The sequence below is a fragment of the Dama dama genome, chromosome 5 (genome assembly GCF_033118175.1).
Source record: "Dama dama isolate Ldn47 chromosome 5, ASM3311817v1, whole genome shotgun sequence".
NCBI classification, from domain to species: Eukaryota; Metazoa; Chordata; class Mammalia; order Artiodactyla; family Cervidae; genus Dama; species Dama dama.
Window position 1 is genome coordinate 57,050,257 of NC_083685.1, and position 26,743 is coordinate 57,076,999.

Genomic DNA, 26,743 nt, shown 5'->3' on the forward strand with positions numbered 1-26,743 from the left:
TTCTGTAGTGTATAATTTGGGGCATTGTAAACATAGTAAACTATTCAATAAATATTAATATATTATTTCTTCAGAACATAAGAAAATTACTGATCTCAGTCACTAAAAGTATATTACAAAGTATATATAGCTATTAACATCTCTCAAATAGCTTCACAATCAACTACATTGCCTGAAAGCCATAAAAACAACTCACGTATCTACTTCAGTTCTATTGTACCTTGTTTAAACTTCTCAGTCATCTCCAAAGAGTTATTATTCTGATCCTGCTACATTTTAACTTATTTCATGGATTAAACAAAAACTCAAATATGTGTAGTAGGTATAATTCTAATGCCTTTTTTATAATAATGATTAAAAGGCTAATATATTTTAAGTGAAAAATATTTACACTATTTTTTGTTATTTTTAAACAGAAAATTAATAAAAGATAAAATTTTGCCAATTTAACTTCCTTCTTTTCCCCATTTCTAATTTGGACCTCAATAAATAAAATTTATATCACCATTAAAATGTAAATTTTTCTATATTCCTCTTCATTCTTTCTTCTTACCATCTCCCCTTTTGGCTCTTTTTCCATATATACCCTCACTTAACATTTTTTATCGGCTAGATACCCCCAATTCTGCTAACTATAGATGTAGGGCAGGGGTTGGCAAACTTCTCTTATGAAGAGTTTCTCTCAAGGGATCTCTCAGCCTGACTCCAAGATCTTCTGCTTCCTATCAGCAACCTCTAAGTCACTAGCTCTACGCTGGCTCTGATTTATTTCAGGATATCCTCTAAGGATATGTTGATGTAAAGGATTAACTCCACCATAAACAAAGCTTACCTTAAAAAGGACAAAAAAAAAAAAAAAGAAAGAAATCATTTGTTAATGAAAATCACATCAAATATCAAATACAAAGCTGCTCATATGTCGTTTCCTATTGCTAATCACATATCCCTGGAAAATAAATGAGAGAAGGGACAATGACTTGAAAGTTGCTTCAAGAAAGCTGCCCTCTGCTCTCCTCTCTCCTCACCTTGTGCTCCTTCATTAACCATAGCTGTGAGTTGATAAAACTCTACAGACTCTCAACATGAGAACTGTTATACATGAAGCAGCAGATTCTGGCATTTTAACCATCCTTTCACTTCGGAAGGAATACAACCAGTTAACTGCAGTGATGACCTACTTGTAGAGAAAGAAAATCTAGTAGGATCCAAAAGAAACTTCAGAAGTTCCAAATTTGTTGAAAGTAAGGATACCACAAAGGCAGCTTAACAAGAAAGACAGAATCGAACTAAAAGAGCTCACTATGGAAAGCAAGCTCTTTGACCCTAGTGAAGAAGGTGACCCCACCTAAGAAAGTCACCCTGAGGTCAAAATCAGTCACTCTGCTACAGAGGATCAAGACATTAATTCTGGACTTGTAAGTCGGAAAGACTTTTTATATAGAGACATTTCCTCCAGAAAGAGTTCCTGGAGAGTTAAACTTATACAGTTTTTGACAATATAAATCTTAAAGTTACCTGTTTGGGAAACAACAAAAAAAAAAGAGGCCTAACAGAAAGATAAGAACTAGATAGACTGTTCTACTAATCTACAGGAACAATTCTGAATTAAATTTGAAGTGAATGTCAAAAACAATAATTTCATCAAAAGCCCAAAATGGTGAAGAAATGTTAAGAAATTGCAGAAAATCTCTGGAGGACAAGAACAAGTAAGCCAGACTTAAGTATCACTGAAAAGAAAAACAGATAAGGTAAGTACTAGGGAGGTAATGTACACCATGATGACTATAGCTAACACTGCTATACGATACCTTGGAAAGTTGTTAAGAGAGTAGGTCCTAAGAGTTCTTATCACAAGGAGAATTTTTTTTCTTCTTTTCATTATCTGATGATGGATGTTAACTAAACCTATTGTGGTAACCATTTCACAAAATAAGTAAATCAAACCATCATGTTGTACACCTTAAACTTACACAGTGATGTATCTCAATTATTTCTCAATAAAATTAGAAAAAATAAAAATGTTCTCTCAAAGAAAAGAAAAGCAGCAAATATATAACAACTACATACACACACATAGTCAATTTATTGGAAAAGACCCTGATGCTGGGAGAGATTGAAGGCAAAAGAAGAAGAGGGCAGCAGAGGAGGAAATGGTTGGACAGCATCACTGACTCAATGGACAAGAACTTGGGTGAATTCCGGGAGATGGGGAAGGACAGGGTGACCCAGCGTGCTGTAGTCCAATGGGTTGCAAAGAGTCGCACATGACTTAGTGACTGAACAACAACATACATGCAGAATAAAATTATGACTGAGCTTTGTAAAAAGAGAAAAGTCTTTTCCATGTAATGAATAATCAAGAAATGATAGCAATAGATAAAAATATGTAGTGCTGTGAAAAGGACATCAGACCAGGTGTCAAAAGAAAACCAAGATTTGAATTTCACGTCTACTCTTGACTTTAAGCAAATTACCTCTTCTTGGGAAACCTTTACTTCTCCATCTATCAGGATGAATGATATAAAATCATCATTTTTGTAAATCATCAATAAAATTAGGATAATTTTATTCCCATAAAATTTTATGCTTTCCTCATAGGCATGTTTTATTGCTAAATCCACATAATTATTTTCACTTGAAACTTTCTTTTCCTTTCTACATAATTTGATGCACCCTCTTAATTGAAATGTTCTCTTCTCTTCTTCCTCCTACCTTTCTCATCTCCTTTCTCTCTCTGGGCACTCCTCTTTCTGTTCTTTAAACACTGCATTCCTCATAGTTCTGTCCTAAAACTGGTCTCATAATACAGAGTTTAATCTACACAACTATCCTAGACGACTGCATCCAGACCCATGATTTCTGGTGCTTTAAATGGCAATATGCTGATGATTCAAAATTTTATATCTCTTTTTTAAAAGGCAACCTCTAAAGGTGCTAGCAAAGGACAGGGTTATCTATGGAAGGCAAGGCAAGGTAAGGCAGAAAGATTCCATGATAGAGGACACAGCCAGAGCAGTTCTGAATGCAAACACATCTCTAAATATATCTCTTTTAAATTTAAGAGACTGGAGTAGTTTGAGGAAGAGTGTTCCTACTGACAATAACTACAGGCAAATCTCTTTAAATCATCATTTTAGAGTTGTCAGAGAACCGCTAAAACAAAGAGGACTACAGCAGGCCACAGTCTGGGAAGGGGAGAACTGCAGGGAGGTAACTTGCCTTTCTGTACTCACTTGAACCAAGGGGGTGTTTATTGATTCTAGGACAAGGTGAGATGTTACAAATCATGGTTTTGCCCAGATAGAGAGGTGCTTCTTGAAACACATGGAACTATGACTAGTGTGGTCTTTCAGAAGAGACATACTTAGAAACCTCAAGATCTTTAAGCACACAGCCTATTTTCCCCTCAAAATATCTGCCACATTGTGAAGTTACTTGGAACAGGAAAGTGAATGGGTAAGTAAGGGGTCTCTCAAAAGAAGAGCAGAGTGTCTGGCAATCTCTGAGGGCTGAGAACTACATTTTAAACAGCACAAAGAAACAGGTCAAATTAATTTCATTTTAGTATATCCAGAATATCATTTCAACATGTGATCTATGTAAAAAGTTACTGAGCTATTTCACATACTTTTTTTTGGTACCAAATTGCTAAAATCTGATATTTTACACTTATACCATACATATCGCAATTAAGACTAGCCAAAAGCCACATGTGGCTGAACTGCACAGATCTAGAGTCTAGCCTAGCAATCAATCAAAAAAATCATTACTATTATTAACCAAGCTAAGAAGAGGGAACGATGAATAAATGAAATGATCATTTCATCTGAGAATTAGAATATACCCTTAAAATAGAAATGGTAGAGCTGAAAATAAAATATCTGAAATTAAGAATTTATCAGATTGACTCAACAGATTATATATATATATATACACACACACACATATATCAGAAGACAAAGTTGACAGGCTCCTTCAAAAATACAACTTATCAAAAATAACAAAAAGAAGACATGGAAAATCTGAATAGAACTATATCTATTAAAAAAAAAAACTGCCTTGTAATTTAAAATTCATCACAAAACTCCAGGTCCAGATGGCATTACCATTCAACTCTTCCAAATATTTAATGAAGAAATGGTATCAACTCTGCACAAATGCTTAGAGAATAGAAAAGGGAGGGATATTTTTTAAAAAAATTTATGAGGCCAGAACAACTTTGGTTCCAACAAGTTGTTCTTGCCTCATAAAAACATTTAAAAAATATCCCTCCCTTAAGAAAAAAAAAATTACAGACCACTTTTTCTTATGAAATGTAAGAAAATCTAGAACAAAAGAGTAGCAAGTCCAACTAAGTGGAGTTTAGTACAGGTAGGCAAAGTTGGATTACCACTTAAAAATTAATCAATGTAATTGACTTTTATTAATAGAAAAAGAGAGAAACTCACCATAATCATTGTCAGACACAAAAAAGGTACTTGAAAAATTCAATATCCATTTATGAAACTTTAACTTTTAGCAAATAGGAACAGAATTCAGTCTCTTTAATATGAAAGGGCATCTTTCAAGCAAATAACCTACCCTACTCATCATATAGAATGGAGAAATATTAAAAACTTTTCTAAAGAGATTATAAAAAGATGATCATCCACTATGACCCCTTCTATTTAACATTGTACTGGAGGTCATAAACAGTACAATAATGCAAGGAAAATGGAAGGGAACAGAGGAGAGAGGGACAGAAGGATAGGGAGAAGATGAATAGGATTGGAAGGGAAGAAAAAATACTATTACTTGTAAATCATATGACTGCACATCTAGAAAATTAAGAAAGAATCTATAAACTATTAGAATTAATAAAATTAGAATTAATAAAGCAAGGCCATTAGACATAAGGTCAACATAAGTTATAACTGCAACAGTGCAGAATTCGTGCAAAGACAGACTAACACACCAACAGAGCGGAGTTCAGGAACAAACCCACAAATTTACAAGACATCTGATTTTTGTCAAAGATGACACTCACTGGTGCAGTAGGGAAAAGATAAACAAAAAGAAGAAATAGAAGGTTTAAAATCCATGACAAAACTATGTATATTTTTGTTATACATAAGTTTGTTATTTATGTAAGTTTCTTCAAGCAATGATGCTAGATGAACTGGATTTCCATTTTGGGGGAAAAATAATAATCTTGATTTCTTCACTTCTCACCATAAACAAAAATGAATTTCAGACGAATTTGAATTTAAACGTCAAAGTCGTTTAAAAACTAAAGCTTCCAAAAGAAAATAAAATATCTTTGTAACTCTGGATTAGGTAAAATTTTCTTAAACAGGACACAAAAAGCATCAATCAACAAATAGTGGTCAACTATTTCAGAATTAAGAACTTCTGTTCATCAAAAGATATAATTAAGAGTGTGGAAAAAACAAGTCACAGATTGGGAAATATGCCTATGCCTATGTGTAGAAAAGGAATCCTATCTTAACTATTTAAAGAACTACTACAAATCAAAGAGATATACACCCAACAGAAATGCATATATATATTCAACAGTGTGTATACGAAAATATTCACAGGAGCTCCAGCTAGCCAAACCACCCAAATGCATACCAACAGCCAAATGAATAAGTTGGAGTATATTCACAAAACATAATGTTCTACAGGAAAGAAAATGAAAAATCTATAGCTATCCAAATATACAGATGACTCTTACAAACATGCTGAATAAAACAAACAAACAAAGTTAGTCACTCAGTCGCGTCTGGCTCCTCTGTCCATGGGATTCTCCAGGCAAAAATACTGGAATGGGTAGCCATTCCCTTCTCCAGGGGCTCTTTCCAACCCAGGGATCGAACCCGGGTCTCCTGCACTATAGGCACATTCTTAACCATCTGAGCCACCACGGAAACCCAAGCGAAAACAAGCCAGACCCAAAAGAGTATATACAAAATATGATGCCATCTCCTAATGCAAAACACTGAAAGATGAAAACAGAAACAAAACAGATTTTTTTTTAAATCCAGGTGAAAGTAATCCATATTGTCAGAATTATGATTGACCTTGAGAGTGCATAAGAAAGCATAAGAAGGGTTTCTGGGTTTTTATTGGTTGCTGATTATATAGATTCCTTTAATTCATGAAAATTCAGTGAGCCTTTCACACGATATGTGGACTTTTTGTATCCATGTAAAGATAAAAAGTTAAAAAAAAAAAAGGCCCAGACCTTTCTGCTCTGTCATACATACTCGGTTGTCAATGATCTCTGCAGCAGCTGCAAGCATCATGTTCTCACACACCAAATGTCCAAAAAGGCTTTCTCCTGTTTTAATTATAGAGGAAAATGTTTTCCTGAAGTTATCAAATTTCCCATTGGCCATTTCTGGATCACATGCCTCTCTGCACTAACTGCAAGGGAGGCTGGAAATGGAGTATCAGGCATTTTCTGTCTTTACTGTGGGAAGTGGTCTCTCTGGGCAAGGAAAGGAGATGGAGGCACGTGGCGTAGGTAATCAGCAATACCTGCTGCCCAGGACTGTTACTAGACCTGTCAACCAGTTTTACCAGAGCTGCTTCTGGCCTCCTCCAGTCTAAGCTCAGATCAGCAGCAGAGTCATCAGACAAAAACGTAAACCTGAAAAACCTTTCACTAGTTTCTCATTATAGTTAAGAATAAATCCATGATCCTTAACACTGTTGACAAAGCCCTGCATGATCTAGTCTCTGCTTATCTCCTCTGCCTCGTGTTGTATGGCCCTTGACCCACATTTTAGCCATATAACCTGCAGTTAGGGCAAAAGCAAATTTACACTGCGCGGGAAACCGACTCTGAAAATATTGCAAAGATCACGAGAGGGCAAAGGGACATTGACTATATGTCATCTAAAATGGGTCAAGTCTTGGATATGCTCTAGTTTAGTGAATTATTTTTATATTTTTAAATATAAGAATAATAGAAGAACTTTTGGTCTGTCACATGAGAACCTGGTCCCCCTAACTCTAACTTTTCTTTAAGTCTGAAGTTCAGTAACTACACAACCTTTCACCAAGATTTTGTTCCATTTTCAAAACCCTAGCACTCACGGTTAATGTGAACAACTATTCTCAACTTATGGCCCTCTACTTTTCAATCCCCACACTCTATTCCTTAAATGCTAACTGTAGAGTCCAATTAGGTTTATATCTTTTTTCACATTTCTCCTGATACGAGAAAACACACAAGTATACAAACACATATACAAAGTACTTTTAAACTTTCCAAAGAGGATATTTAAGTGCCATCATACTACCACTAGAATCTAGTAGACTCTGTTCATCAGTCAACAAAGTGTGGACTTAACTGTGTCCTGGATTACTGGAAACTGTGATTGGTGTAGTAAAAAGAAATTATCAATTTACTGGAAATTTATTTATGTTCAGGAGTTATATCTAATCATCCATTATTTCTTATGCATATACCATTTTGATGAATATAATTCATAAATGCCTTGCAAAATAGTTTAGGAAATAATAGAGTCCCAGACACCAACAAAATGACAGTTAAAGAATTTGAAAAATGTATAAATCCACAAAAGCAGGCAGAACGGGAGAGGTCACGAAGAAGCATGGTGCACTGTACCCTAATATCTCTGAAAGTGAAAGCACCAGGTCGTTCTGAAGGTAGGAGGGTCAGGTTTGGTTAAAAATAAACAAGTATGCAAACATGAAAACAAGTTATCCAATTAGGAAACAGTTTGATGTCAATATTCTCACCAGTCCCTAGCTTAAGTAGGCAGGTGACCTTCCCTTTCCTATTCCCACAGAAAACTAAAGTTCATATTATCTGTACAGGTTAAAGAAGGGAGGATCTAGAATGAAGTAAAACAAGACAAGATGGCAGCATATTATTACTATTTTTTTAATGGAGTGAACGTCTAGACATTTAACAGTGAACTTCAGCTCTCTTCATCTTGCTCAGCTACAGGGCTGCTGACTCCCAGGCAGACCATCTTGGAGCCCCTTCTACATCCCACCTCCTATCCTCCACCCTATGCCTCTAGGCCAGAGAAAGAATGACTATTTTCTGGAAAAAAAATAAGACCATAAGAGAAAGAGAAAAGCGAAAAAAGAACAAATACGTAAGATGAGAGGTACACACAGTGATGTGAGTGTCCCCAATTTAATAAATATTTATTGAATGCCTATTTTGTGCTAGGCACTATTCCAGGTGGTTGGAAGATATCAGTGAAAATAAAAATAATAACAAAATCTCTGCTCTTCTATGGAGCCAATACTCTACTGAGGGAAGACAGAAAATGAATAACAAATATAATAAATAAGGTATTATATAATATATTAGGTAATAAAAGTGCTCTGAGGGGGAAAAAAGCTTTGTGGAAAATACAGAGCAGGAAAAGAAGGATCAGAAGCACCAGAGGGCAGGTGTGTGCAGTTTTAAATAAGATGGTCACAATAGGTCTCATTGAGAAGGTGGCCTGTGTGCAAAGAGGTGAGGGTACCAGCCTGACCACACTGCTGTAAGGTTTGGTAAGCATCAAATTCAATCATGAGCAGAAAACTGTTCCCCAACTGCTAATTTGTGCCTCACTCCTAGGCTATGAGAAAACAGCCAAGACTCTCCATGATTGTAAAAAAAAAAAATGAAAAAGAAAATAAAAACAAAAAGCAGAAATTAAAAAAAAGCAAAAACAAAAAAGGAAATCTGAAGAGAAGCAATAAAGGGAGAACAAGAAATTTAAAAACAAAGCAAAGCTTTATTAATATCTTCAGCTTCATAAAGGAAAGCATCCTTAAAACAAGAATAGAATGCTATTTTATACAAAAGACCAAGAAGCAAAAATAGGTCTTAGAAATATACATATACATTGTTGTTTGGTCGCTCAGTCATGTCCGACTCTCTGTGACCCCATGAACTGCAGCATGCCAGGCTTCCCCATCCTTTACCATCTCCCTGCGTTTGCTCAAACTGGTGTCCACTGAGTCAGTAATGCCATCTCCAACCATCTCATCTTCTGTCACCCCCTTCTCTCTTGGCCTCAATCTTCCCAGCATCAGGATCTTTTTCAATGAATCAGTTCTTTGCATGCATGCACCTGTGTGTGTGTGCATATATACATATGTATATATGTATGTGTATATGTATGTGTGTGTGTGTGTATATATATATATATATATATATATATATATATATATATACACACATACAGGGTTTCCATGGTGGCTCAGACAGTAAAGAAGCTGCTTGCAATGTAGGAGACCCAGGTTTGATCCCTGGTTCTGGAGGATCCCCTGGAGAAGAATAAATGGCAACCCATTCCAGTACTCTTGCCTTGGAAATCCCACGAACAGAGGAGCCTGGAGGGCTATAGTCCATGGAGTTGCAAAGAGTCGGACACGACTGAGCAACTAACACACACGCGTGCATTTAATTATACAAAGTTAAATGAACTGCTTGGAATTTGAGAAAACAAAAGAGAAAGAAAATAAGAAAATCAGTGGCTCAATGCAGGAAGAATCACTGCTAACAAATGTGAATTGAGAAAGAACATAGAGGAAAAATATGAAGGAACATAAGAGCACTTCTCAGAACTAAAGGACAGGTGTTTCCACATTGATGGGAACCACAAATACTCAGTAAGATGAAGAACACACACACTCCATGGCAGAACCATCATAAAATTTCTGAACATCAAAGGTATGGCAATTTTAAAAGTCTCTACAGAGAAAAACAGGTCACAGGGAAAGCATCAGAAATCAAAAGTGGCATTGTATTTCTCAACATTTATACAGAAAACTATGAGGCAATGGGGAATGTGCTTAAAATTCTGATGAAAAATTATTTCCAAACAAGAATTCCATACCCAGCCAAATCATCCCTCGAGGGTGAGATTAAAATAAAGTTTTCAGTCATGCAAGGTTTCAACAGTTTTACCTCCCATATGGAGGATACATTTCACCAAAAGAGGAAGAGGAAGAAAGTCAAGAAAAGTGAAGACCTGGGACCCAAGGAACAAGGAATCTACCAAAAAAGAAGATGAAGGAAATTCCCAAGATGATGTTGAAGGGATGTCTTAAGAAGAGAGTTGTTTGTCCAAGTCCTCTGAACAGACACCAAGACAGAAACAGATATACAAGAAATTTATTAAAGGAAACATCTGTGAGAGAAAGTGGGGAGGGAGCCAGGGAAGGCTGGAAGAGCTGTTAGATAGCAGTGCAGGTCTGAGCCCAGGAGAAGGAGATGGGGGAAGGAGGAGGGTGGGGTGGACGTGTGCTACTGCAGTGCAGTTCTAGTGAACATCTGGCATGGCTGTCAAGGAGCCCTTAAGCCATGGCTGCCTGTCAGAGGACTCCAGAATACCCAGAAATGAGCCTCAGTTAGTAGCCCTACTGCACTCACTCCGGGTGGGGAACTGATGGGGCGCTGGATGCCGAAAAGCAGCAGCTGGGGCCGTCAGCCAGAGATCTAAGAGAAACAGTCTCAAGGCCGCCACGGTGGCTCTCTAGCAGGCCAGCTGTGCTAACCTAAACTGCATTTTCTGGAACTCCCTTCCTGGCATGTTTCTGGTTAGGTGAGACATGAGAGAGATTTTTGTGGAAGGTTTCGACAGCAGGACTGAAGCAGCAGCCATTCTGCACTTGGAGGTAGGTGAGTCTACAGGTTTTGTAGCTCATCAAACTAGGGACCCACGTAAGTTGTCACTACATGCTGACACACCCCGCTGTCATGGGTCAGCAGCCAGGCCTACAACTGCTGCATCTTCCCCAAGTCCTCCTGTGGATTCTCTGCCTCCCAAGATGAGTGCGTGTCTGCTCCATGACAGAGGGCATCACTCCTTCCACTGATGTGGATCGCAGTTCCTCGAGTTGGAGTGTGGGTTCCAGCTTGCCCTTGCCCTTCACCACTTTACCATCTTCACTTCTGACTTCCTGCCCTGGGGACTTCAAGCTCTAGCATTCAGATGTGAAAGCAACAGCCTTGTAAAATTTATTTAACCAACTCTTACTTGTATAAGACAAAATCCTTCAAACAAAACTATTCTATACAACACCAGCCCTCAGACACACACACACACACACACACACACAAATAAGCATACACCAGTGCTCTGCTTCCCTGAATGAACGTCCACTGATTGACACATGGACACAGTAGCCAGGCTGAAGGTACAGCAGGGATGCTTACATGAAAAAAAAAAAAAAAATGTGAAACTGAGAGAGGATGTATGACTGTTTCCAGAAGTTTTTGAAAGATCTGTCAGAGAACTTAGGGATATAGCAATATTGTTGATAACATTCTTAAAATTCAGGGGAAAAAATGAGGCAATCATTAATTCTACAAAAATAATGATTTATTTTGACTAATGTGGTCATGACAATGAAAAGGTGTATAATGATTTAGTAAATAGCAAGAAAAGCTACACTAGGAAAATAAAGAGAAGTTTTTGAGAGAAGAAATAGGATTACAGGGCTGAATCCTAATACTGCATAGTAGGAACCTGCCTGCCAATGCAGGAGACACAAGAGATGCAAGTTTGATTCCTGGGTCAGGAAGATCCCCTGGAGGAGGAAATGGCAACCCACTCCAGTATTCTTGCCTGAAAATTTCCGTGGACAGAGGAAGCTGGTGGGCGGCAGTCCATGGGCTTGCAGAGTCAGACATGACTCAGCAGCTGAACACGGCACAAGACATCATCAGTTCATGTCTTCACAGACATGTACACACACATCTACACCCAGGACTGCACATACGTCATTTAGAAATATGAAGGCAAATACCAAAAGGAACTCCCCCAAGTGGCTAAACTAACTCAGAGTAAGAGAAGTATTCCTGAGGAGTAGGATGAAGGTGTGGGGTAGAGAGAGAAGTGCTGTTCTTCTAAGTGCTGTTGTGGTCCTTTCAGACTTTTAACTTGTACACATATTTTACTGTAGCAACAATTAACTTAAAACTTAAAAAATAAAACTTAAGATCATTTGTAGCATAACTGAAAATTAAAGAATAAGACTGATCCAGCTGGCCAAAAAAAAAAAAAAAAGGGAGGGGGAAGGGAGAAATCTGAGAATACCAAATAAACCAGTTAAGAGATCAAAAATAGACCCTCATCTATTGCTTAGGGATGCAGGCAAAGGTGGTAAAACTATTTTTTAAAAAACTAAAGAAATTATCATAAAAGGTTATGACAGTGATTACCTCTAAAAGATATGAAAAGGATTATGACAGGGATGGGAAGAGGTATACTTCAGCTCTGGATGCTCATAAAGCCCTTTCTCTTACATTAAATAAGTTACACATGCACATACACTGCATGTGGTGCTTTACTGCCGTGGGGGGAGGGAGTGCCAAGCACGCCACAGAGACAACTGCAGCAATGCCTGCACGCAGCTGCAGGACTCCTCCTGCCGTGCAAGGCTCAGCTTTTTCCCAGTCTTTGAGCTCCCGAGTAAATTATGAGTTGCTATTAAATGAGCTCTACAATAAACAAATGCACATTTCATTTACATTTTACATTAGTTTATCTTTTATCCTAGAACAAAACTGAGAAACAGAATTTGTATGCATGGTAGATACGTTAAAACCTTGTGTTTGTACATCTAGCATACAAATTTAGACTTCACATATGTGAGTAATTTTTAAGGTATATCAAATTTAAAACATATATTGTCATTCTAGCACCATCAGTCTTAATAGTAAACAAATACTCAAAACAAGGGAAGGTTAAAGATAGCCTTTAAGTATACATGGCAGAATTATATCTAAGGAGACAGGCAGTTTGATGGCTTACGGCTGGATTACAAACCACTGGAAAAGAGATGGGAGAATCAGTAATTTAAGATACCAAAGAATCACTATAAAATACTTTTCATATAAATCACTTAACCACTAAGTGAATAATTGCTTATTTAAGAAAATCCAATTGAAGTAGAAGGATACACGGAGACCCAACTACCTTTTAAAAAATAGTTCAGAGAAATACAAATACGGTATGTTCTCATGTGGAATGTAAAAATGCCAAACCCATTAAAATAGGGAATACAATGGTGGCTGCCAGGGGCTGGAGCTGAAGGAACTGGGGAGATATTGGCTAATAGGAACAAACTTCGAGCTGTCAAAACAACTTCTGGGAATCTAATGTCCAGCATGGTGACTATAATTAACCATACGAATACATAGTTCAAAGTTGTTAACAGAGTAGATTTTAAATGTTCTTGTCCACACAGAAAATGGCAATTATGTGAGGACATGGAGGTGTTAACTGACTTTACTGGGGTAATCATTTCACAATAATACATGTGTATCAAATCATCACATAACTGACATACAATTCTATCTCAATAAAGCAGTAAATAAATACATAACTAAACAGAAAAAAGATGTTTAGAATCTCCATGAAGCCTTTAAAAGGTCTTTTCACAATCAAGTTGTCTTTAAAAGGACTGTTAAAAAACTAACGCAAGACCTGTAAGTAGAAGGTGATAAACTCAACAAATAATTTCTGATCAAGACACATGTAAACATTTTTCCTGAAAGTATGTCACAATTCTATGGAGTTAATAACTAAAAAGTAGAATTCCGATTGCATTATAATCCTATAGATGATTTCAGGAGATGTGGAGCTCTGAAGGGGACTGGAAAGCTAAGTAATGGGGATTATATGGGAGTGGATGAAAGAGACATCACTAATTAAGGCTGACTCCATTCAAGTTTTCTGACTCTGTGATTCTTCCTATTCTATGAGATAATGTAACAGTTAACAGCAACTAACATGTTTGGACCACTTCAGTTCAGTTCAGTTCAGTCACTCAGTTGTGTCCGGCTCTTTGCGACCCCATGAACCGCAGCACGCCAGGCCTCCGTGTCCATCACCAACTCCCTGAGTCCACCCAAAGCCACGTCCATTGAGTCGGTGATGCCATCCAGCCATCTCATCCTCTGTCGTCCCCTTCTTCTCCTTCCCCCAATCCCTCCCAGCATCAGAGTCTTTTCCAATGAGTCAACTCTTCACATGAGGTGGCCAAAGTATTGGAGTTTCAGCTTCAGCATCAGTCCTTCCAATGAACACCCAGGACTGATCTTTTAGGATAGACTGGTTGGATCTCCTTGCAGTCCAAGGGACTCTCAAGAGTCTTCTCCAACACCACAGTTCAAAAGCATCAATTCTTCAGCGCTCAGCTTTCTTCACAGTCCAACTCTCACATCCATACATGACCACTGGAAAAACCACAGCCTTGACCAGACGGACCTTTGTTGGCAAAGTAATGTCTCTACTTTTTAACATGCTGTCTAGGTTGGTCATAACTTTCCCTCCAAGGAGTAAGCGTCTTTTAATTTCATGGCTGCAATCACCATCTGCAGTGATTTTGGAGCCCCCAAAAATAAAGTGCCACTGTTTCCACTGTTTCCCCATCTATTTGCCATGAAGTGATGGGACCAAATGCCATGATCTTAGTTTTCTGAATGTTGAGCTTTAAGCCAACTTTTTCACTCTCCTCTTTCACTTTCATCAAGAGGCTTTTTAGTTCCTCCTTACTTTCTGCTATAAGGGTGGTGTCATCTGCATATCTGAGGTTATTGATATTTCTCCTGGCAATCTTGATTCCAGCTTGTGCTTCTTCTAGCCCAGAGTTTCTCATGATGTACTCTGCATATAAGTTAAATAAGTAGGGTGACAGTATACAGCCTTGACGTACTCCTCTTCCAATTTGGAACCAGTCTGTTGTTCCATGTCCAGTTCAACGGTTGCTTCCTGACCTGCATATAGATTTTTCAAGCACTTACTCTTTGCCAAATATTGTTTTAAGAGTTTTACAGGTACTGAGTCATTCCAGCTTTGCACCAGCCATATGAGATACACTAATTTCACCTTCATTTTATACACAAGAAATTTGAGGCCCAGAGAAACTAACTTTCCAAGTTTCCGAGTTAAGTGGCAAAACAGGAAGGAACTCAAACCCAAGCAGACACCTCCAAAGCCCATGCTCTTGGTATGTTTATCAACTCAAATATACAAATGCATATCCAATAGCTATGTGTAACTGCAGCTCTTAGTTTCATGAGATTTTACAGAAAGGGACAGAAGCGCATGCTTTCACAGCCTAGGAGAACACGACTTGTTTCCAAGGCTTTGCTCCCCACAGCTACCATTTAGTGACCTCTACCATGTGTCAGGAAGATCTTTGCTTTAATCATCCCAACGTCACAGCCCTGATTTATAGCTGAAGATCTTGAAGTTCATAGAGAGGTTATATAATTTGCTGAGGGTCACCTAGTTGATGAAGGATAAAGCCAGGACGTGAAAGTGATTTCCCTGCCCAAATTCTGAACATCACAGAAGGAATAATGTAGTCTTGAAGTATGTCTCTCTGGAATAAAAAATGAGGCTATGATATATTCTGAGATGAGGACAAGGGAATAAATTATTTGCAGTTCAAATATAACCCTACATGTGCTTTAAAGAGATGTGGAACTCTGAAGTGGATAGGGAAGAAAAGAAAGTAACTCAAGTGTGTGCAGGTCCCACAACACTCCTTGTTTCCTATTGGTTATGGTACCTAGAAGTAGAGCATGATGTTGGGAACAAATGAAGTTCTTCTTAGAGGTCCAGGCAGAGGTGAAAACCCAATATATACCTCCAGGTACACTGAAAATTACAATGCAAACATCACTAATATTCTCAATAAAGGATTTTTAAAATAACTGAAGTAGTCCCTCATATACTTTGCAAGATTGGTGATTTCCATAGGGCCGATAACTCATATATGTAACAGATACTGTTAAGAAAAGTACAAAAAAGAACCACTCTTTACTTTCAAAACTCTCTACCCAAATCTAGAACATCTGTCTAGAATAGTTAAGGTGGAGTCTACAAGATTAATATTATAGGGTAAGAAGTAATGAATGTTACTTTTAAAAGCACTGAGCTAATTCTACTGCTTAGTGCTTAGATATATAAAGTTTGACTTCACCTTGGCGTGAATGACTATCATTTTAAGAAAAATGTTAACTTGTTTCCTAAAACTGCCATCAGCGACATCTGAGTAGAAAAAGCAAAGACATTTCTGTTCTGTTCACAAGCACCAACAAGCAGCCCCGGGGGGGATGGCAGTGTGCCAGGCTGCTCTGTGAGCACCGAGGCCTTGTGGCAGTCAGCACTCGGGAGTCTCAGGCCCTTAGGCAACCCGCGTGCTCTTTAGGACCTGGTGCTCTTACCCGCTCCTGGAGGCACGCTGAGATACACCTGGTTTAAATGACAATCTCTTTTACAAGTGGTTGACCAGTTTTCCCAGCACCACTTGTTAAAGAGCTTGTAAAAGAATGAAACTAGAACACTTTCTAACACCATACACAAAAATAAACTCAAAATGGATTAAAGATCTAAATGTAAGACCAGAAACTATAAAACTCCTAGAGGAGAACATAGGCAAAACACTCTCTGACATAAATCACAGCAAGATCCTCTATGACCCACCTCCCAGAATATTGGAAATAAAAGCAAAACTAAACAAATGGGACCTAATGAAACTTAAAAGCTTTTGCACTACAAAGGAAACTATAAGTAAGGTGAAAAGACAGCCCTCAGATTGGGAGAAATTAATAGCAAATGAAGAAACAGACAAAGGATTAATCTCAAAAATATACAAGCAACTCCTGAAGCTCAATTCCAGAAAAATAAATGACCCAATCAAAAAATGGGCCAAAGAACTAAACAGACATTTCTCCAAAGAAGACATACAGATGGCTAACAAACACATGAAAAGATGCTCAACATCACTCATTATCAGAGAAATGCAAATCAAAACCACAATGAGGTACCATTACACGCCAGTCAGGATGGCTGCTATCCAAAAGTCTACAAGCAATAAATGCTGGAGAGGGTGTGGAGAAAAGGGAACCCTCTTACACTGTTGGTGGGAATGCAAACTAGTACAGCCGCTATGGAAAACAGTGTGGAGATTTCTTAAAAAACTGGAAATAGAACTGCCATATGACCCAGCAATCCCACTTCTGGGCATACACACTGAGGAAACCAGATCTGAAAGAGACACGTGCACCCCAATGTTCATCTCAGCACTGTTTATAATAGCCAGGACATGGAAGCAACCTAGATGCCCATCAGCAGATGAATGGATAAGGAAGCTATGGTACATATACACCATGGAATATTACTCAGCCATTAAAAAGAATTCATTTGAACCAGTCCTAATGAGATGGATGAAACTGGAGCCCCTTATACAGAGTGAAGTAAGCCAGAAAGACAAAGAACATTACAGCATACTAACACATATATATGGAATTTAGAAAGATGGTAACGATAACCCTATATGCAAAACAGAAAAAGAGACACAGAAATACAGAACAGACTTTTGAACTCTGTGGGAGAAGGCGAGGGTGGGATGTTTCGAGAGGAATCGGGTGGAGAGGGAGGTGGGAGCGGGGATTGGGATGGGGAAGACGTGTAAATCCATGGCTGATTCATATCAATGTATGACAAAACCCCCCCAAAAAAAAAAAAATTAACAATAAATATTATAGATAAACTAAAAAAAAAAAAAAAATGACAATCTCTTCCCTCTACAAGACTGAAAAAAGATTAAGACAACCATTAAGTAGCAAATTGAGGAGAACATGTGAGAGATGTGAATGCAAGCATCACTGCTTACTGGACTAAATATGATAACTGATTTCAGACAGTAATCTCATTTCAGTAGTCAGAAGAATCAATAATTAGAAGGCTCATACAATTACTATAAAAGGTAAAAGTGCATTTTAATTGGTGAAGAAACTCAGAGTGAAATTCAAAGGCAAACAACCTGAAATTTTCTCTTGATGAAAAATAGTTGAAATGGATAAAAATTCAGTTTTAGCAAAAACATGTGTATCATTACACCTTTACTAAGTTATACATGGAAAGTTTCTAAGAAAGAAAAAAAAAACCTTATGGGAGACTGTGGGCATCAACTTCCATTTCACCAAATTTAAACCTGAAGCTCCCTATTATTTCATAAACGCTTTCTCTTTTTGATATTTTATGAGTCTGAAAGAAAGGTTGAGGCTGTCAACACTGGACTATATTCTGTAAATCTGCTATCTATGTCTTATAAGAAACCAGCAGCATAATAAGAATAAAAATAAATGAAGTATATAAGATTAAAAGTGAAAAAATTAATCTAAGGGCCCATAAATATATTTTCTAATATATTTCTTGATTAGAGCAATTAGGCAGGGTCAGTTTAAAGATTTTACTAAATCAATATTGTCAAGAAGCCACCATATTTAAGTATTCAAATATTAAACATCTGAATTTGTCCTGAAGTACAGGACAAGTTTATGATATTTTTATATTCATCTCGCCAAGATACACTTTACTTTATAAATAAAATAGATTTTGAAGGGCAAAAGTCAATATTTAAATCAATCCTTCATATATCTCTTCAACAAAAGCTCATTATTTCTCACCTTTAATGCTTTATAATTTCATTTAAAGCTTTTCATTATTTTATAGTCCATAAACATACATGCCTTTCCTCTACTTCCTGATGTGCCAGAAACAATCGCGTAATATACATCTATGACAACTTAGCCCATAAACAGAATTCCTCACAAATTTAAAATATAAGGACCAACAAATGTTTCACTACACTCAGAAAACACAGAGTCTTTATTCTGAGAGGAATTTTCAGTAAAAAAATGATGTGTGAACAGCAGACACTGATGTTCACACAAGCATACTGCAGACAACCCAGCAGGCGGCTTTCTGTTTTTTTTGGATTATGCTCTGGAGGTGCTGGCACAATGGAATTTCAATACCATAATTGCTTATTTCTCTATGTATCTTTAAAATAGCAGGTAAAGAAGAAAAAAAAAATCAACTATGAAAATAACAAAACAAAATTGTTTTTCATTCTTCCTTTCAAAGGATGTAATTTATAACCATTACACAAATAGAGAAGAAGCACAAAGAGGGGGGGGAATAAAGTAATGTTCCAAAGGTTCAGTTTACAAGGACCTCACACTAAGCTTTTTTTTTCTCTCTGCAACTCTTACTAGAAACAGTATTATTTGCTAAAAATGCACTAGCTGCCAAGAGCCATGGTCCATCTAAAGCAAAATGCTTAAGATGGAAATAGAGTGTTAAGACAGAAAAAAAGGGCAAGATTCAGTATACAAATTTCTGTAAAAATCTAATTTAAAAAAAAGAATAAGATGAAGTTTTGATTTGCTATTTTCTTCCTGAAAAATAATTGCAATACTAGATAAAATACTAAAATATATATAGCACTGTATTAAAACAATAAGATGTAATCAAATTCCAAACTTTCTAATTAAAACTCTTTTTTTTTTTAAGTTATTGGGAATTCAACACTAGTCTTGGTTCACATGATAGAACAATGGGAAAATTTTCCGAGTGGTTGAACACTAACCCTGACAAGTGTGGAGAGCCAACTACAATACATTATATGGTAGCATAACCTGCCACCCACGTTGCTGAGAGAACAGCTTTCAAACACATGCACTGAGCTGTAAAACCACAAAATCCCTTATTACACATTGTCTTTTTTACTCTAGGTGAAATATACCATCAACTCTTTCCATTATAAATCTTTTTTTTATTACTATTTTTGAAGCCCATTTAACAATTTGTCTTTTTCTTATAATGAAAAAGATGTCTTTTTAAAAAAGGAAAATGCGACAGGAATGTTATCACTTTCCTACAGTATTACAATGAAGGCTGATATTGGCTGCACAGTTTCTCAGGGCTGATTTTGTAAATCCCTATTACTCCAAATGAGTTTTAAGCTAAGTTCTTCCCCCTGCCCCCACCTCTTTAAAGACCAAGGCCTGATACTGGTTCACTAAGTTTCTTAAAGCATTTGAGAACACTTGCATTATTTAAGACAGATGAATATATTGCTTTGGTTCTTTGATAAAATACATGGTCTTCATCATTACTCTCCTCCATCCCCATCCCCAAAAGAGAGAGAGAGAAAACAAAAACATCAAAATCTGTCATGAAATGAGTGTTCTCTCTTATTCTGCACCTCTTCCCCACATTGCTGCCTTCCCCCCTCCCCCACTCTGGCACAAATCCAAACCTGTACCAAAAAACAAACAAACAAAAACAAAGTTATTTTAGAATCAAGGATATAGTAGTGCCCCAGGTAATATCCTTCTTACGCCGCTGGTAAAACAAGTAAATAAAGCAAGACAGTAGGAGGGCAAACATGTTTCATCCTTGTATTACAGTGCTGTGCTTCATCAAAGATATGTTCTTACTGCTCAGAACTCACCGCAAATAATGACTATCAGACCTGTAAAAAAGAGCCAGACATACAGAAGAAGGGTTAAAAAAAAAAAAAAGACACTAATTTACAGAAATTCAAAGACACCAGTTTTAGAGATTCAAGATGGTTAAAATCATTCTGAAACTGTGTTTCTCTCTAATGTTTTGCTTGATTAGGTTCCCTCCAAAATTCTCCCTCCTATCCCTTATGCCCCTCACCTCCCCAACTTCCACACTCCATGACCCACCTGCATCCACAGTCTGCTAACTGAATCACAGCAGTCCAGGAAAGTTATAGGACATAACAGTTTCTTCTGGGGTTTTCATTTGCAATGTTGTTAGCAAAGAGAATTTTACCTGTAAGTGTTTCTATTATACTGACAAGGTCAATTAGTTCTGTGAACTATTGGTCTTTCTGCCTGATAGCTCAGTGGATTATTCAAGTGGGACCATTCATAACCTATAACCGAATGCAGCCAATTAACCTCTACAAACATGACAATACTGATATCTAATGGGATTTTAAGCCTATCTTAAGAGAATGCCACAGTGACGTCATTTTCCCCAAAACTGGCTGTTTATTATACGATAGAAACTCAGCATTTGTCTAAAATTGAATTAATTTGTAAATTATGATATTATAAATTATATAGAGCAACTTCTATTTTATAGACGTTTACCATAAAAATGTTAAAGCTTTTGAAAAACAATAATCAGCTATGTCTACATTTGCTTATATGGTTTATACGACTAAGTCAAGAATAGGAGAATCCTTTAAAATGCAATATCCAGTACTTTTATCAAGATTTCTAACAAGGTGCAGAAAGCACTACTATTAACCCCATGGAAGATACTGTGGAAATTAATTTATATTTTACCCTTTAAAAACACAAAAGAGAATTTGCATTAAGTGAGTGTTTGCTACATGACAAACAACATAAATAAGCACTCTGCAAACTTTATCTTGTCTCAGAAGCCCACTGAAAAACACTGCTATCCTTCTTCTATGCATTAGGAATCTAGTAAGTGGCAAAAGTGATGTATGAAGCCAGATCTATCCAGTCTGCCAAAGTGCGGTATTTCAACATCACTTGGGCAGAAAAATATGAGATAATCCCCCCATCATCTCACAGTATTATCTTGTAGTATCTGGACCACAGAGTATTGCCAGCTTCAAAACTATCCTGTAAAAGAATGATGCCCAGTTATTACTGAGCAACAACTAGAAAAAGATGAATGAATATGGGTAGCTGATACCCATATAATTATATCAACATTAAAGTTATATTAACGGTAAGTCAATACTCCAGTTTTTTTCACTTCACTTCCAACCCAAACATACTCTCACATATATGAACGTATATGTGATCCACACACAAGCCTGGGCCCATGTATTACCTGCTCATACACACAAAATCATCTAAACTGTCACACTCAATACTCCCAGGTTCTAAGCCAAAGGTATTGTCTATTATACTGGGCCACAAAGAAGGAAAAAGCTATCTTAATACAATGTATCAAGGCATCAATTTCTTTCCAAAGGATTTTTAAAAATAAGTTTTAAATAACTTTTTCATAGAGTAATTTTTAAATCATTTGACCTAGTGAGTCAACTTAAACGTATGTTCTAGCAAAAATTGTATTGTGATTACCTCCATTTTTGCTTTATGAATTTCAAACAGAAGCAATCTGTTCGATTGTTTGGCCAAACTGCCCTAAAAGCAAAAGCCTACCGGGAGGAGCACACTGTGCATTTCCAAAAGTCAAATACTGCTCTCAAATTCTCTGTTGTAGGAGCCTTCAGATTGGCGAGAGGGACTTTCAGGGCTTCATTCACTGCTCAGTGGAAATGTTTGCAAAAATATTTATGCAATCAGGACAGACAGAGCTTTTTTGAAAATACTGGCTTGGCTAAAAGTCATGGCAGTTAAGATGTACATAAATACATTTTTTAAATGGCATTTACACTCTCCTGCTCTATAAATGTATTACTACAAATATTGTATTAATTCAAAAAAATACGTTCTCCAAAGAAAGGATTTATAAGGACCAAGAAGCAGAATGCAGAGTCAACAATATTAAGTCAGCTTTGCTTATTTTTTAAATAAATCTAAATACATGTCATAAGCACAAAAAGTTTCAAGAACAAAATACAAAATCAAAGGAAGTATCCACGTTAGTGAGCTGTTACTTTAGTTTCTTTAGTAAAAAAAGCTCCAATATTCTGACACAATGGCTCAACGTGTGCGCCAACAGATTTTACGCTACTAACCAGATCATATCCGAAAGATTAAAATTGCTAAACTATTCCTTCACAAAAAAGCACAAAATAACGCTGTAGTTTCAAAGAATTATTCTGTATGTTTAATGCAATGCCAATGAAAATTTTATTAAGGTTTAAACAAAAACAAAACAAAACTAGAAAACAGCATGGAATATATGCTATAACTTTGGACAACTGATACACAAATGCCAAATATTAACATTAAATTTTTAAAAAGCAACATGTCATGTTTAGGTCTGACAGTGAGGAACTGAACTGAATCCAAGACAACCTGTCTACTCTCCATTACTAGCATGTATGTGTGTGAAAGTCGCTCAGTCATGTCCGACTCTTTGCAACCCCATGGACTATATAGTCCATGGAATTCTCCAGGCCAGAATACTGGAGTGGGTAGCCCTTCCCTTCTCCAGGGGATCTTCCCAACCCAGGGATCAAACCCAGGTCTCCCACATTGCAGGTGGATTCTTTATCAGCTGAGCCACAAGGGAAGCCTTATTTAAGCCTTATATAAGACACACTTATCTACCACGTTCCAACCTTGTGCAATCTTGGAAAGGAGTATCCTTACTATGAGTAAGGATAAAGCAAGCAGCCATTACAAAACTTGAGAAAAAAGGAGAATGGAAGGACATAAACTTATGTTGAGAAACTTACTAAGTATCTGATACACTGCAGATGTTTTTACACAGCTTATCTTATTTAATCTTCACGACCACCCAAACAAGAGAAGTATTGTGATTCTCATTGTTTAAAGTAAACAAACAAAGGCTCCAAGAGGACAGAAGGAAATGCGCTGTATCACAAAATGAAGAAGGAACAGTACCACGATTTCAACTCTGATCTGACAGACTCCAAAACCTACGCTTAAAGCAGCATGTGGCAAAGACAATCCAGAAACATGTTCCTTCCTCTGGCTTAAGTCTCATCCTTCTGTCCCACTTTAAATACAATATTTAAAACCCAGGCTGCAGATTATGAAACAGGCTGGGTTTTTGCCCCCATAAGCCAAGGTTAGAGAACTCTGTGTTCAATGGCAAGTACAATATGACTCTGGGGGAATAACAAGTTTCAAATGACTATGACTTCAGGTTTAAATGGAGTTCAGTGAGTCATGGTAATTTCATGCTACTGATAATCCTGATCCTAGTTAACAGAAATTTTAAATTTGAATTCCATATTTGCCTTTGATAATTCTCTCTCAACATAAGGCAACTCTTCATTCAAAATAAGTATTTTACAGCCAGGAACATCTCTCAATGCCTTTCATTATTCTTCCACAGAGAAATGACAAAAACTTTAAATGGATAAAGCTAACGTTTAACAACCATATTTTACAAACTAGCTAAGAATAGTTTTGACTTGATTTTTATCCTGTCATTATCTTAAATGTGACACAACTTCCCAAATACTACAGTTGAAGAGTGAAGGCAGGCAGAGATTTCTTTTCATTCATCAGTCTGTTCTTACTCCCTAAGTAACTTTCTTATCCTACTAAACCTGAGCTTATCACCACTGGGCCAGGAATAAGAGGTAAGTTACAAGTCTCCTAGATTCTCCCAAGGTAAATTACATGCCCTGTAGTCATCATCTTCTCTAGGATCATACGCTTACACCAGAAAGTGGGGCTGCCAGGGTGGAATGAGTTTAAGAACTAATCTACCTAGAATTCTTTTCTTTAGTAAAGCTAAAACAGATGCCCCTCCACTATCTTTAAAATAAATACTAGGGCCACTGCAGAAAAAAAAAAATTGCACAAATATTAACTGAGGCCCTGTGTGCCACATACTTAGGCATGAGGGTGATTAAGACAGATACTGTCCCTGTGCTAGTGGAAGCTACCAAAGATTTGTGGCAGCTGGTAAGAAATATAGCATAAAATTATTAAATGGCAGAAAGGAAAGATTAGGGCACAGAAATACACACAGAATTCTTATTAAGTAGGTCACAAATTTGGCTCCACAGTTCCTGGCAGTCAAAGAAAAGTGGGTGTCATTATTGGTTCTGACAGTACAGAGGTTCTTCTACTTAATTATATTCCAAAGAGCTATCATTAAGTCCATTTAGTCATATGTGTGAATTTTTAACTATAAAAATCAACTGCTAATACCACATATTGGTAACTAACAGAGCTGACGAACTTCTCCCCCTACCCACTGCTCTATTACAACAGTCAGATTTTCACGTCTATTAAAGTCCTTAAGTTGAAAAAGTTCTTCAGTAGAGGAACTTGTGTGTGTGCACGCATGCATAATAAGAACCAAAACGCTTTTCCTGAATTCAGATCTGGAGGAAATTCTTACTCTGGATCTGTATAAAAAGACCACTTTGTGATATAGTAGATTACATCCTCAAAAAAATTTCTAACAGAATTGCAACAAATTTCATAATTTCTTATGTATCTCAAAGTAGGTATATTGGTTAATACTAAAGAGAAATTCTATAAAAGCCATTTTATAAAATAATGCAGCCAAAGTATAATGGTTTAATAGCTAGAGAATATGCATGTCTTCAAGAAATTCCCAATTTTAAAAAATGAGGAAACTCAACTCTTGGAAAATTAGTCTGAAGATCTAAAAATAAACTTTTGAGACTACTGGCAACCCAGTCATTTTTTACATAAGTTTTATGTGTAATATCTCTTTATTGTATTTCCCGAAACATAGGAAAAGAAAGCTTTTATATTAAGTTTTAAGGGGTTAGCAATATCTAAAATGAGTATAATACTTAGTGAACAATGAAACCAAATGCAATCTTTTTTTTTAAAGGACTATTCACTTAAAGGGCACTTCATGGCAAATAGAAGGGGGAAAAGTGGAAGCAGTGACAGATTTTAGTTTCTTGGGCTCCAAAATCACTGCAGACAGTGACTGCCATGAAATTAAAAGATGCTTGCTCCTTGGAAGAAAAGCTAGGACAAACCTAGACACCATACTAAAAAGCAGAGGCATCACTTTGCTGACAAAGGTTCATATAGTCAAAGCTATGGTTTTTGCCAGTAGTCATGTACAGAGGTGAGAGCTGGACCATAAAGAAGGCTGAGCACCAAAGAACTGATGCTTTCAAATTGTGCTGCTGGAGACAACTTGACTCTTGAGAGCCCTCTGGACTTCAAGAAGATCAAACCAGTCCATCCTAAAGGAAATCAATTCTGAAAATTCACTGGAAGGACTGATGTTGAGGCTGAAGCTCCAATACTTTGGTCACCTGATGCAAAGAGCTGACTCACTGGAAAAGACCCTGATGCTGGGTAAAATTGAAGGCGGGAGGAGAAGGGGACGACAGAGGATGAGATGGTTAGATAGCATCACCAACTCAATGGACATGAATTTGAGCAAGTTCTGAGAGAAAGTGGAGGACAGCGTGCTGCAGTCCATGGGGCTGCAAACGGTTGGACACAACTTAGTGACTGAACAACAATATTCAATTTTCTCACAAATCTCAAAGAAAGTACAATTAAGGGAATAAGTCAAAGGCCACAGTTATTATCGTATAAGGTTAGTGTAAAAGAAACACTATGTAAAAAACACATATTGATTGGCAAGATTCACTACAATCAAATGAAATGGGAGAAAAAGCAAAAACAGAATCTTGAAGGATGATATACTCTGCCTGAAAAACTTAATTTACTCTGAATCTACCATTAAACAATCACAGAGTACCTTTCCCTCAACTTCAGAGGAGTCTACCAAATCTGAATACTTAGGTAAACTCATACAAAACTGAAATTCAATAAGTTAAAAAATACAAGATTATTTGAACAGGGATTCTTTAAAAATTAGACCCTAAACACACTATTTAGTCTAAATATTTTAGGGTCAGAATCTATGTATTTTCAAAGTTGCTTTCTAAATAAGAATAAATGTATATACTAAAATAGCATTTTTAGTAATTACTGGCTGTAAGTCTTTTAATAATTATTTTATTGATTTCTATTATAAAATTGGAGATGCTGTCTACAGAAAAAAATATCAGGGTACTTATTACTATGAAGTCTCATGTGTTTACTTAGCAAGCGTGTTCTTCAGGGAAGAAGTAGGGAAAACACTAGCTGTCAGTCTGTTATAATTACTATTTTATATGAGCTCAGTGTGCCAAGTAAACCCTAAGAAAACTGCTTACTCTCAGCGGTAGGGAGATAAAGAATATACTATCTTTTATAACAAAGATTACTTTTTAAAGC

General features: G+C 36.8%; 1 protein-coding gene across 4 annotated transcripts in view; it reads right to left on the minus strand.

Annotated features, from left to right (window-relative positions):
- Positions 1 to 26,743, minus strand: part of ANAPC10 (anaphase promoting complex subunit 10) — an 83,365-nt gene that overhangs the window by 7,555 nt on the left and 49,067 nt on the right. Inside the window, exon 5 of one of the 4 annotated variants that reach the window (XM_061142423.1) lies at positions 20,287 to 20,307. The exons of the other annotated variants lie outside the window; for them this stretch is intronic. Within the exon in view, the coding sequence (XP_060998406.1) occupies positions 20,302 to 20,307 (6 nt within the window). The 3' untranslated portion in view covers positions 20,287 to 20,301. The remainder of the gene's footprint in view (positions 1 to 20,286; positions 20,308 to 26,743) is intronic. 4 annotated transcript variants of the gene reach the window in all.